Source organism: Vulpes vulpes, chromosome 2, assembly GCF_048418805.1.
Source record: "Vulpes vulpes isolate BD-2025 chromosome 2, VulVul3, whole genome shotgun sequence".
NCBI classification, from domain to species: domain Eukaryota; kingdom Metazoa; phylum Chordata; class Mammalia; order Carnivora; family Canidae; genus Vulpes; species Vulpes vulpes.
Window position 1 is genome coordinate 35,710,563 of NC_132781.1, and position 13,936 is coordinate 35,724,498.

General features: G+C 39.7%; 1 protein-coding gene across 1 annotated transcript in view; it reads right to left on the reverse strand.

The window, feature by feature from the left end:
- Positions 1-13,936, reverse strand: part of PPM1D (protein phosphatase, Mg2+/Mn2+ dependent 1D) — a 58,582-nt gene that overhangs the window by 16,745 nt on the left and 27,901 nt on the right. Inside the window, exon 3 of the mRNA XM_025996070.2 lies at positions 13,585-13,709. Within this exon, the coding sequence (XP_025851855.1) occupies positions 13,585-13,709 (125 nt within the window). The remainder of the gene's footprint in view (positions 1-13,584; positions 13,710-13,936) is intronic.

Genomic DNA, 13,936 nt, shown 5'->3' on the forward strand with positions numbered 1-13,936 from the left:
GCTGATATTAAGAGTTGGACACTTAACTGACTGAGCTACCCAGGTGAGTGCCCCCTGTTATGGTTTTGATGCTCAAGTTGCTTTAAATTTGCCAGTAAAAGTTCCTGAAATAGGAATTTTTAACAAACTCACTAGATGACTTGTATTCACAGCCAGATTTAAGAATATATGATATAGGGATCCCTGGGTGGCGCAGCAGTTTGGCGCCTGCCTTTGGCCCAGAGCGTGATCCTGGAGACCCGGGATCGAATCCCGCATCAGGCTCCCGGTGCATGGAGCCTGCTTCTCCCTCTGCCTGTCTCTGCCTCTCTCTCTCTCTCTCTCTCTCTCTGTGACTATCATAAATAAATAAAAATTAAAAAAAAAAGAATATATGATATAGACACAGTGCCCTTATTTAATCAGATCAGAGAATCTATGTGACTTTACCTGAGATCAAATGAGCAAGGATCAGAAGTGGGCTTTGAACTGTTTCTACAGTAGGCCAATGTACAAACAGTAGGCCAATGTACAAACAGTAGGCCAATGATAAACAAAAATAGGATCACAGGATATCATTCCTGTACATACTGAAGGGAGAGCTCCCAGACATTGCGGCAAATATTGTTAGTTTCCTCCTTGATGGTCATGTCCTTTTTATCCTCAGTGGAGGCACTGGAGGGACACCACAAGAGAAAAAGGCCTTTCTTCTGATTTCAGAACGTTCTCTGCTTGCCTCTGTGGCTCATGGCAGTCCACAGTACACAGGATACTCAGTGGTCTTTACCCCTCGTGAATTTCAACACTCCCCCGCCCCCCACTCTGTGGATGGCTTCCCATGGAGCACTTCCATCAAACACCCTCACCTAGGGGATCCCTGGGTGGCTCAGCTGTTTGGCGCCTGCCTTTGGCCCAGGGCGTGATGCTAGAGTCCCGGGATCGAGTCCCACATTGGGCTTCTTGCATGGAGCCTGCTTCTCCCTCTGCCTGTGTCCATGCCCCTCTCTGTCTCTCATGAATAAATGAATAAAATCTTAAAAAAAAAAAAAAAACTCACCTAAACCATTCTTAAAACTACAACCAGGGGACCCCTGAGTGGCTCAGCAGTTTAGCGCCTGCCTTTGGTGCAGAGCGTGATCCTGGAGTCCCAGGATCAAGTCCCACGTCAGGCTCCCTGTGTGGAGCCTGCTTCTCCCTCTGCCTGTGTCTCTACCTCTCTCTCTCTCTCTCTCTCTCTCTCACTTTCATGAATAAATCTTAAAAAAAAAAAAAACTACAACCAAAATCATCCCTTTGAAACACAAATTTAAGATAGATGGTGATTGTTGCACAACATCATAAATGTACTTAATACCACCACTAACTGTACGCTTAAAATGGTTAAGACAGAAAAATTATATACCTATTTGCCATAATTGAAAACATACATACACACAATTCCACTCCTACTCTGCAGTAGTTTGGTCTTTTTTTTTTTAAGATTTTACTTATTTATTCATGAGAATACACAGAGAGGAGAGAGAGAGGCAGAGACGCAGGCAGAGGGAGAAGCAGACCCCATGCAGGGAGCCCGACATGGGACTCGATTCCAGGTCTCCAGGATCAGGCCCTGGGCTGAAGGCGGCGCTAAACCGCTGAGCCACCTGGGCTGCCCAGTTTGGAATTACTCTTAAGACAGAACTCTTAACCACAACATAAAAAAAAAATGCAGCCCGGGTGGCTCAGTGGTTCTAAGTTTTTTTTTTTTTTTTTAAGATTTTATTTATTGGGACACATGGGTGGCTCAGTGGTTGAGCATCTGCCTTCGGCTCAGGGCATAATCCCAAAGTCCCGGGACCTAGTCTCGCGTTAAAACCTTAAAAAAAAAAAAAAAGACTTTATTTATTCATGAAAGACACACAAAGAGAGCCACAGAGTCATAGGCAGAGGGAGAAGCAGGCTCTCCACAGGGAGCCTGATGCGGGACTTGATCCCAGGACCTCAGGATCACAACCTGAGCCAAAGGCAGATCCTCAAACACTGAGCCACCCAGGTGCCCCTTATCTATGCTTCTTATTCCTCTATCACTGTTCCAGCTACACAGGCCTTCAATTATTATATTCACCATCCTTCCTCATATCACAGAGCCGCTTGCAAATGCAGCTCCTAGGCCTAGAACACACACTCATCCTGTCTTGACAACTAGTAATTCTTCAAACTTTAGCTCAATATCAAATATCTCTTGTTTCTCCAGCTAGGTATAATACCCTTATTTTAAGTTCCCATTAGCACATTAGTATTTAGAGATGTAATTTTTCAGCTCTTTTTATGATCTGCTGAATACCTCTCCCCTTCTAAACTGTAAGCTTCCATGAAGACAAAGACTACATGCTTAGCACATACCGCACTCAATAAATGATTTACAAGATTCATCTGCAATTCCATCAGGCAGCCACTAGAAGGCACCTTTGCTACATCTGTACTCCAGTAGTAATTCTAATCTTCAGGAGTGCCTAAAAATGGTACCAAGTTCTGCTAAGCAAACTTCTCCTTCCCAAAAAGCTAGAAGAAAAATGGCTATACACCATAAGAATGGTACTAAATATTTTTTTAAATATTTTTTTTATTAAAGATTTTTATTGGCACACCTGGGTGGCTCAGGGGTTGAGTGTCATCTCCCTTTGGCTCAGGGTGTGATCCTGGGGTTCTGGGATCGAGTCCCACATCGGGCCCCTTCCAATGGAGCCTGCTTCTCCCTCTGCCTGTATCTCTGTCTCTTTCTGTGTCTCTCATGAATAAATGAAAATCTTTTTTTTAAATAAATTTTATTTTATTTATTCATGAGAGACACAGAGAGAGAAGCAGAGACACAGCAGAGGGAGAAGCAGGCTCCATGCAGGGAACCTGATGTGGGACTTGATCCCAGGACTCCAGGATTACACCCTAAGCCGAAGGCAGACATTCAACTGCTGAGCCACCCAGGTGTCCCAGAATGGTGCTAAATATTATAATTTAATTTACTGAGCCAAAAATTATTACCATAAAACAAGTTAAAATTTAAAAAAACTAAAACCACAGTTAATAAATTTTTTTCCAAATGCCAAAATAAAGACTTGAAACGTAATGTGACAAAGCATGTTTTTAGCTTAAGTGTTCAAATCTAAAAGCTATTAATATTTCTGAGGAAAAAATATGTGATAGAGAAGTAAAATCAAAAAGCAATTTTTTTCATTACAACAACAAGTTTATCTCTCCCACATAGGTCTTTTTATATCAAAAGATTCATTTCTTTTTCATTCATTCACTTTCTCTCCTACGTGCAGTTTTTACTGTTCTAATGGATCTTTCCCATCAACTATTATTTCCTCCCTTTTTAAAATAACAGCAGCAAACTCTCTCTTGACCTTTTACTTTTCACTCTAACTAAAGTCCCATTTCTCTCCTTCCCTTTATAATGAAACTCCTAGGAAGAGTGTCTAAACTTGCTATATCAAATTGTCCTCCTCTTGCTCTATCTTAATTTTTTTTTTTTATGATAGTCGCACAGAGAGAGAGAGAGGCAGAGACACAGGCAGAGGGAGAAGCAGGCTCCATGCACCGGGAGCCCGATGTGGGACTCGATCCCGGGTCTCCAGGATCGCGCCCTGGGCCAAAGGCAGACTCTCAAACGCTGTGCCACCCAGGGATCCCCCCTCTTGCTCTATCTTGAACCAACCCCAATTATGACTGTGGTCTCACTATCCCACCAAAGTTATTTTGTCAAGATCATCGATGACCTCCATGTTGCTAAATCCAATGGTCACATCTCAGTCTTCCCCTTACCAAATGTTTCAACAGTATTTTGAATACTCCTACCTAAGCTTCTGCTTCCAAGTTGCTATCTCCAAACTAAACCTCACCTACCGTCAATTTTCATAACCAGAAATCAATGGAACATCACCACTTTTATATCTGATAAGCACCTTGAAGGTAACTTGCTAAAAACTGACCTCCTGACCTCCTTTTATAACTGATGTTCCAGTGTTTGCTATATAGTTAACAGAAAACTTCCATGCTGCTCAGTTAAAAAAAATATATATATAAGCAGTAATGATATCTGCATTTGTTGTTGTTCCTTCACCCTTAAATTCTCTTGCCCCAAACACCCATAGGTTTCAATGCCCTTCATTTAATTCAAATGTCATCTTTTATATCCCCTCTGACCATCCATTTAAAAATTACACTCCGTGACATTCCTTGCTTTATTTTTCATGATAGTACTTTTCATTACATCACAAAATACAGTCTACTTTTTTTTTTTTTTAATCATCTGTGTGTCTCTCCTAGAATGTTAAGTTCCATGAGTCCAGGAATTTTTTACTGTTTTGTTCAATGTGGAATCCCCAGAACCTAGAACAGTACCTGGAACATAGCAGACATTTAATAGATAATTTGGTAAATGAATCAACAATCATGAAGAAGTGGGAACTCTGTGTGGTTTTAAAATATGAACACAAAATTATACTCTTTAAGAGGTGGAGCTTAATTCCCCTCAGCAGAAGAAAGATGGGTTAGACTTTGTGACTCAGTGCTAACAAACTAAATATGGAGGAAGTGATAGTGTGTCGCTTGTGACACTAAATCATAAAAAATACACTGTGGCTAGTGCACCTTGCTCTCTTAGATCACCTGCCCTGGGGAAACCAGCTGCCATGCCATGAAGACATGGCAGCAGCCTTACATAGAAGCCCACAAGACAAGGAACTGAGGCCTATTGCCAAAAGCCAAGTGCACAAGGCATCCTAGAAGTAAATACCCCAACCCCATTTTAGCTTTCAGATCATAGCCATAAAGGATATCCTGATTACATCCACCTGAGAGACGCTCAGCCAGAATCACTTAGCTAATCCACTTCCAGGATCTGAGCCACTGAAACCATATGAAATAATAAATGTTTTAAACTGCTAAGTTTGGGAATATTCTATTAGACAGCAATAGATAACTAACACAGTAGGATTTTAAGAACTTGACATAATCACTTTGGGGAGAAATTTAGTAAGATCTAACAATATTAAAAATGTACTTACCTATGAACTGAGATTTCCAACTGGTATGCCTTGGGTGAGCTGGGTATGACCTTGGGTCAGCAGGATGGGACCTGGGTGAGGCTTTAGGCCAGTTACCTCCAGCCTCAAGTAGCCTCCTCTGTTTACTACAGAAATATCATACTGTGTATGTGTACATGTATGTCATAGTGTTTTAAAAGTTGGTAAGTAATGTAGTACAACCCAGCAATTCCACTTCTAGATTATGTACCTTAAAGAAATTTCATATACGTTTACAAGGGCATACTCACTGCAGCATTTTTTGAAATAGTAAATGCATTAATATGACGTAAATGTCCAATCAGGGCATGGAAGAAAACAGTCTCATACTGAAGCTGAATATCTATCTAGTAGTTGACTGAACTAAAACTACATTTAAAAACATGAATAAATCTCAAAAGCAATGAAAAGTGAAAATAGCAAGTTGAAAAGGGAGATGTTTTGACTATGAAAGAAAGCTAATCGAAAGATCAACAGTTTAGGTGGCTCAGTCAATTAAGTGTCTACCTTCAGCTCAGGTCATGATCCTGGGGTCCTTGGATCTAGCCCCACATGGGGCTCCCTGCTCAGCAAGGAGCTTGCTTCTCCCTCTCCCTCTGCTGCTCTTCCTACTTGTCCTCGCTCTCAAATAAATAAATAAATCTTTAAAAAATAAATCAACACTTTATTTCATTTTATACTAAAGAAAGGCAAATTGCCACATGCAGCACCTCATTTGGATGTGTCTGGAGTCTTGGAATTTTGACTACCCTAGGTTCTCCTAAAAATGGACCTTGAAACTTTGTTTGGAGGTTCTAGCAGGGGAATGCAGCTACTCATATAACCCTGACAGAAGAAGGGTCCTCCTCTACTGGGAAAGGTCCTCCTCTTCAACAGAGCACATCAGGAGGGATGCATGTGGAGCAGTAAGGGAGGAAAGGGACACCAGTCTAGCCAGCCAGATTAGCTGAATCAACCCTGGCAATCAGTAGGGGATGACAGGAGTCATAGCCAGATTGCCCTACATCCTAAAGATCAACAATTTAAAATGGCCTCTCAAAACTATAAGAGATTTTCAAAGTCTTATATTCTCTAGCTTCCTAGCCACTGCAGAAATGCAAGCTAACTGCAATGGGTAGCTATTTAGCTACATAAACACATCTAGTGAAGGAAAGGCTCATTACAACTCACAAAATAATGTTATATCAGCTGTAATAATTTTGTTTTACTGAGCTAAAATATTTTTTTTAATAACTCTCCACAGCTATTTTTTTAAATCAGGCTAATTCCTCTTTTAGATGACAGAAGTTCACAACTTTTAAGTCACCTGGAAGTGTCGTTAGTGTTTCTATTCCAGGCTACACCTTGCCAAATTATCCTGTGTTAAGTTTAGAAGGGTGGCAGCATCCTATAAAAGAGCCTATGCTTTTTTAGCCCTAGTACTATAAGAAGTAATAGTACTACTATGTAGGTATGATATTTAATACAGAATATAATGCTAAGGTTATATTTTGAAGAATCTGTGCAAGATAGTGTTAATCAGGAATAACTGTTGAAATAAAAATAATGAAGTTGGTGATTATTTTGACTACAGAAAAACAAAAACAAAAACAAAAACACTGATTGTGTGTGCTGATGCAAAAAAGAGAGAGAACTTATACTTTTAAATTGAACAGGGCAGCCCGGGGGGCTCAGCGGTTTAGCGCCGCCTTCAGCCCAGGGCCTGATCCTGGAGACCCGGGATTGAGTCCCACGTCGGGCTCCCTGCATGGAGCCTGCTTCTCCCTCTGCCTGTGTCTTTGACTCTCTCTCTCTCTCTGTGTCTCTCATGAATACATAAATAAAATCTTTAAAAAATAAAATAAAAGAGAAAACTGAATAAAGCTATACCCAAAATGCCAGCTATATGGACTTGGTCAATTGACCAGACACACAAAGGTAGTTTCTTAACTGATGAAAAGGAAAGAACGCCTACCTTCTGACATTTTATAAAGTCTAAAATGAAATAAGATAGTACCCAGCACAAAGCACAAAACACCAAACACTATTCGGTAGTTTTGTTCCTGTAACAATATGATCTTAGAATCATCTCCAACTTGGTAACTCTCCTTTGGATATACTTTTTAACTTTAGAGTATAGTAACATAACCATTCCCTTCTGAATATTCTATTGTACTATTGCATTATTTTGAATGACTAAGTTACACTTACACTGCTGGGTCATCTTATTTTCATGAGTAATTAACAACAACAACAAAAAAAATCTCTAATTCTTTTTCAAATGAAATGCTACTATGAAAGCAGATGTCTCCCAAATAATGTTCTGAACTTAAGCCTGATACTTTATATTTATTCCTATTAAGTTTCATATTATTACTGCCAGCCTATTTTTAAAAACATTTTATTTGGAGGTCATTTCAAATATACAAAGTTACAAAAATAAAAATAGGACAAAGAACACCAATATACTCTTTCACTCTACTCAGATTCATTTATTGTTTATCCCACTTGCTTTATGGTTTTTTTTTTTTGTGTGTGTGTGTGTGTGTGTGTGTGTGTGTGTAAACACTGTGTGAGTCTGTAAAAAAAAATTTTTTTTAGATTTTGTAAATTTAAGGAGAGAGAAAACAGGGGGAGGGACAAAGGGAGAAGAAGAAAGAGAATCCCAAGCAGATTTCACCCTGAGTGTGGAGCCCAATGGGAGGGCTCAATCCCAAGACCCTGAGGATCATGATCCGAGCCAAAATCAAGAGCCAGACAGACTAGGCCACCCTGTCACTGCTGTGAAAAATTCTTTAAACCATAGCCCTTTACCCCTAAATACTTCAATTTATATTTTCTAAAAATAAGGATATTCTATTAACAGATGGTTTAATAGTGTCTTTTTGTTTTGTTTTGTTTTTACATTTTGTTTCTTTTTTCATGAGAGACACAGAGAGAAGGCAGAGACATAGGCAGAGAGAGAAGCAGGCTCCTTGCAGGGAGCCTGATATGGGACTCAATCCCAAAACTCTGGGATCACACCCTGGGCCAAAGGGAGACGCTCAACCACTGAGCCTCCCAGGCATCCCTTAATAGTGTTCTTTTATAGGCTTCTAGCCTAGGATCAGGAATAGCACTTACTTGTAACATTTCTTCAGGTTATACATTCTTGGCCAGAATGGGAATTGGCCATAGGGAATGTTGTATTAGTTTCAGCAAATCACACATATGGAAGCATACAATGTCCAAGTATTCCACATTAGTGATGGTAATTTCAATCATTTAGTCAAGATGCTGCCTGATTTCTCTAATTACTATTTTTTCTTTTTTTTAAAGTTTATTTATTTTTAGTAATCTCTACACCCAATGTGGAGCTGGAACTCACCACCCTGAGATCAAGAGTTACATGTTCTTCCAACCGAGCCAGCCAGGTGAGCCCCTAATTACTAGTTTTTCTCTCTTGCAACTAACAGTCTGTGGGGAGGTATTTTTATTTTTATTTTTTTTTATTTTTTATTTATTTTTTTTTTTGTGGGGAGGTATTTTTAAATAATGCTGATATACCACTGCCTAAGTACTTCTGAATATCTGTATAATATAAAATATCAGTACTATATACTCTATTTCTTCTCCAGGTAGTTAACAAATGCTAAATCAAGCTAAAGAAGGAAACATAGATGGGGTGCCTGGGTGGCTCAGTCTGTTAAGCGTCTGACTCTTGGTTTTAGCTTGGGTCATGATCTAAGGGTTGTGACATCAAGCCCCACATGAGGCACTGTGCTCAGGGCACAGTCTGTTTGGGATTCTTTCCCTGTCCCTTATCCTCTGCCCCTCTTCCTGCTTGTGCTCTAAAATAAATAAATAAAATCTTAAAAAAAAAAAAACAGAATTACATTAACTTAGATCTCTCTCCAAATACACTAATCAATACCTTTTGTACTGACTATATATTCTGTGAGAAACTCATTGAAAGCTACTGTTACTTAGTTTCTGTCTCCCCACCCTCATACTCTCCCAAGAAAAACCAAAGTATATATGAGAAATTTGGCCTAGTAGCAGTTCATAAGAAAAATATCTAAGGACTGGAGCTATTTTAATAAACCAAAAAATGGGGGATCCCTGGGTGGCGCAGCAGTTTGGCGCCTGCCTTTGGCCCAGGGCGCAATCCTGGAGACCCGGGATCGAATCCCACATCGGGCTCCCGGCATGGAGCCTGCCTCTCCCTCTGCCTGTGTCTCTGCCTCTCTCTCTCTCTCTCTCTGCGTGACTATCGTAAAAAAAAAATAATAAAATAAAATAATAAAATAAAATAAAATAAAATAAAATAAAATAAACCAAAAAATGGGATATGATTACTAAAAGCTAATGAAATGACTCCAGGACTGCATCAGCAGAAGTGTAATGCTCAGGTAGCAGGAATAAGTATTTCCATTATACTTCAAACTGGTCAGACCATATCTTACAGAGTTTCCTCAATTCTGGAACATTTATTAAAGGAAACATCTAGAGGAATATGAGTGGACAAGAAAAATGAAAGGTCTGGGGAACCCTGGGTGGTGCAGCAGTTTAGCGCCTGCTTTTGGCCCAGGGCGCGATCCTGGAGACCCGGGATCGAATCCCACATTGGGCTCCCTGCATGGCGCCTGCTTCTCCCTCTGCCTGTGTCTCTGCCTCTCTCTCTGTGTGTGTGTGACTATCATGAATAAATAAATAAAATCTTTATAAAAAAAAAAAAAAGAAAGGTCTGAAATCAGCCTAGAGGAAAGAGAGAGAAACATGCTAGCCAATTCTGAATAGGTAAATGATGGTCATTATGCAAAACGCAAAATAAGTACACTGTTCTGTTTTTGTTTCGGCATACAAAACTTGAGCCAACATCTGAAAGATTCATGGAGGCAGATTTTAGCTGACAATTATACAAGAGTTGTACTCTGAAATACTAAGATTTACTGAAGATATTCAACCAGGAGTTGAATTACTTCTTGTCTGAATTACTCTAGAGGTATCTCAGAACAGAGTTGGAACGTCTAAAAAAGAAAAACCAGTTGGCTTTCCATCTTTCTGCCAGTCCTCCACCTGTTCCTTCTTTTCCACTACACAATCACTTACAGGTTTCAAGGCTTAAAATGCTGGGCATGCACACTTCATGTATATAAAATAACTTGGCATCTACTTTTCTAAATTGAAGGTTCACCTTACTTTTTGAACCTGAAGACCTTGCCCTCAGTCCAATGAGTTCCCCATAATAGAAGTCTGTTCTTGGGGTGCCTGGGTGGTGCAATCAGTTAAGAGTCTGACTCTTAATTTCAGCTCAGGTCATGATCTCAAGGCCCTAGGATGGAGTCCAGTTGGACACTACGCTAAGTGCAGAGTCTGCTTGAGATTTTTTCTCCCTCTCCCTCTGACTCTTCTGCTTGTGCTTGCTGCTCTCTAAGATAAACAGCGGATCCCTGGGTGGCTCAGTGGTTTGGCGCTGCCTTTGGCCCAGGGTGTGATCCTGGAGTCCCGGGATCGAGTCCCGCATCAGGCTCCCTGAATGGAGCCTGCTTCTCCCTCTGCCTGTGTCTCTGCTTCTCTCTCTCTCTGTCTCTCATGAATAAATAAATAAAGTCTCTAAAAAAATAAAATAAACAAATTGGGATCCCTGGGTAGCTGAGTGGTTTAGCGCCTGCCATTGGCCTAGGGCATGATCTTAGAGTCCTGGAATTGGGCTCCCTGCATGGAGCCTGTTTCTCCCTCTGCCTGTGTCTCTGCGTCTCTCATGAATAAATAAATAAAATCTTTAAAAAAAATAAATCTTTAAAAAAAACACTGTTTTTTTTAATATTAATTCCTTGCCAATTATCACAATCCTCCCTCTTTCTCCTAACAAACTGAAAAAGCTACTATAGTATATGCTTATACTATGAACAAATAAGATGGGATAACTTAGCCTTTAAGTTCTGCAAAAACCTACGAAACATGTAAAGTACCAAGAATACTGATATAGGCCCTTAAATAGTACCCTTGCCTCCAATTTTATTACCCTATAACTTTAACCATTACAGCAGTCAAATGATCCTTTCAAAAAAATGGATGTTACTGCCCTACTTCAATAAACACCAACAATAACAACTAACATTTATTTATAGAGCACTTATTATATGTTAGGCACTATTTTAAGTACTTTACATATATTAATGCATCTAACAGAATGAGTGCCTCAGAATGAGGCAGGTACCATTATTAGCCCCATTTACAGCTGAAAAAACTGTATCACATATATTAGGTAATTTATATACAATAAGTGATTTGCCCAAGTTTGTACAGTAACAGCATTAGCATTGGACCCTAGGAAATTTGGCTCTAAAAAGTCTATGCTGGGATCCCTGGGTGGCGCAGCGGTTTAGTGCCTGCCTTTGGCCCAGGGCGCGATCCCAGAGACCCAGGATCGAATCCCACATCGGGCTCCCGGTGCATGGAGTCTGCTTCTCCCTCTGCCTGTGTCTCTGCCTCTCTCTCTCTCTCTCTCTCCCTGTGACTATAATACATATATAAAAAAAAATTTAAAAAAAATTAAAAAAAAAAAAAGTCTGCTACAGTTCTACTTTAACTGTTATTTTCCTTGGCCCCTTCTCTTCCTTCAGGTCTTTTTTTTTTAATGTATTTATTCATGAGAGACACAGACAGAGAGAGAGAGAGAGAGGCAGAGACACAGGCAGAGGGAGAAGCAGGCTCCATGCAGGGAGCCCGATGTGGGACTCGATCCCGGGTCTCTGGGATCACGCCCTGGACCAAAGGCAAGCGCTAAACCGCTGAGCCACCCAGGGATCCCCTCTTCCTTCAGGTCTTAAACATTACCTTTTTAAAGAATGTTCCTTGATCATCCTCTTTAACGTAGCCTTCCCCTGCTACCAATTACAGGTACATCATCTTGTTTAATTCCTTTATGACACATTTTAGAAGAATTTTCTCATTTGTTCATTATCTATTTCCTCCACTAGATTACAAGTTCCATGAATAATGGGTATATCTGCATTTGATCACCAAAGATGAATAGGAAACAGTAATATGGTAGGCAGAATAATCTTTTGAAAATGCAAATCAGATGGTGTTAATCTTTACCTTAATATCCTCCAATGTTTCCCAGTATACTTATCACTAGAGTACAAATATCTGCCATGATGTGACCCATGTCTGCCTCATTAACTCCAACCTTTTGATAATTCCTAAAACATGCCCAGCTTGTTCCCAATTCAGGATCCATGCCTGTAATATTCTTTAACAGCCTGGGTGGCTCAGCAGTTTAGTGCCACCTTCAGCCCAGGGCGTGACCCTGGAGACCCAGAATCGAGTCCTATGTCAGGTTCCCTGCATGGAGCCGGCTTCTCCCTCTGCCTGTGTCTCTGCCTCTCTCTCTCTCTCTCTCTCTCTATCTCATGAATAAATAAAATCTTAAAAAAAAAAAAAAAAAAAAGAATAGCTCCCTTTCAGCCATCAAATCTCAACTAAAATAACACTTACTAAAAAGGAGCATTTCGATTACACTATATAAAATAGTTTTTCCCTTCTAAGTTACTCTTTATCACAGAACTTCATTTCTTTCCTTCATGGTATTTCCTAATTCATAATTACTTCACCTACAAGCTTACTTCTTTATTGCCTGTCTCCACAACTACATAGTGTTGCTCCAAGAAAGCAGACAGAAAAAAAAAAAAATATATATATATACACACACACACACACACACACCCATGTATATAAAAAAAGAAAAAATATAATAAGTATCATCTCTCCAAAGCCTAACTCCGTGCCTGGCACTAGTCAGTACTCAAGTGTCTGTTAGAAGAAAGAAGGAAAAAACTTTTTTTCTCTTATAAAAAAGAGAAAATTTTATAAGAGAAAATTTCTGTAAAAGGTAATTTAACCAGCACATCCAGATAAGATATTTCTATAGCTATAATCCTCTAGCCTTCCATCCAAAACCAAGTAAACTAGGAAATAAGTATTTTTATTTTGTCATGAACAATTTATTTTGCTAGCCAAAGAAAAAAAGAACTTTGAAGGCTCTTAAGAGAAATATGAAAGGCTGACATAGTGAAGCACATTTAAAAATAATTTTAAGGGTAACACCAAGCCTAGACTTACATATATTCCCCTAAGTACAGGTGGCAATCAGCAAAATGTTGAACATGACTCATGATTAAAGAGCAACTGGCACTGAAATCCGTATTTTCACCTTCCCCTCAATTAAGTTTTAAAGCACTTACTCTGGGGCACCTGGTGGCTCAGTCAGTTAAGCATCTGCCTTCAGCTCAGGTCACAATCCCAGGGTCCTGGGATCAAGCCCCACATTAGGCTCCGAGTCAGGTTCACCCACTCCCTTTGCTTCTCCCCACCCCACTCTTGTGCTCGCTCCCTCTCTCCACCCCCCTCAAATAAAATCTTTTAAAAAATAAATAAAGCATTCATTATAACAACAGCATAAGCCTACCCCCATTATCTGTCAAATGGGGATTTACTTTTTAGTCTCTTCTTTTATGTTACCACCATAAGTTGTAGAAAATCCAGTATGATTTAACCAAATATAAATCCTACTTACCAAGTGCTCTTGCTACTGCCAGAAAAGGAATCTGGTCAATAACTGTGCTCCTTCTAACAGGTCCATTGTGAGAGAGCCGAGGTCGTTTCCAAACTACACGATTCACCCCAGACTTGTTCATCACACTGAAAAAAGTGCACAAAAATACCTTAAGTGAATTAAATACAAGTAAAGTAGCTAACTCAATGTGTTAACCAATAACTAATACAATCAGATTATATGATCACAAAATAACGACTTATCTGATTCAGACACTAAGAAACATAAGCCAAAATTCCTGTTCAGAGAGGAAAGCCAAAACAGGGTAGATTAACATGAGGAGAATCTGGAGATTACTGAGGTAGGTTATACA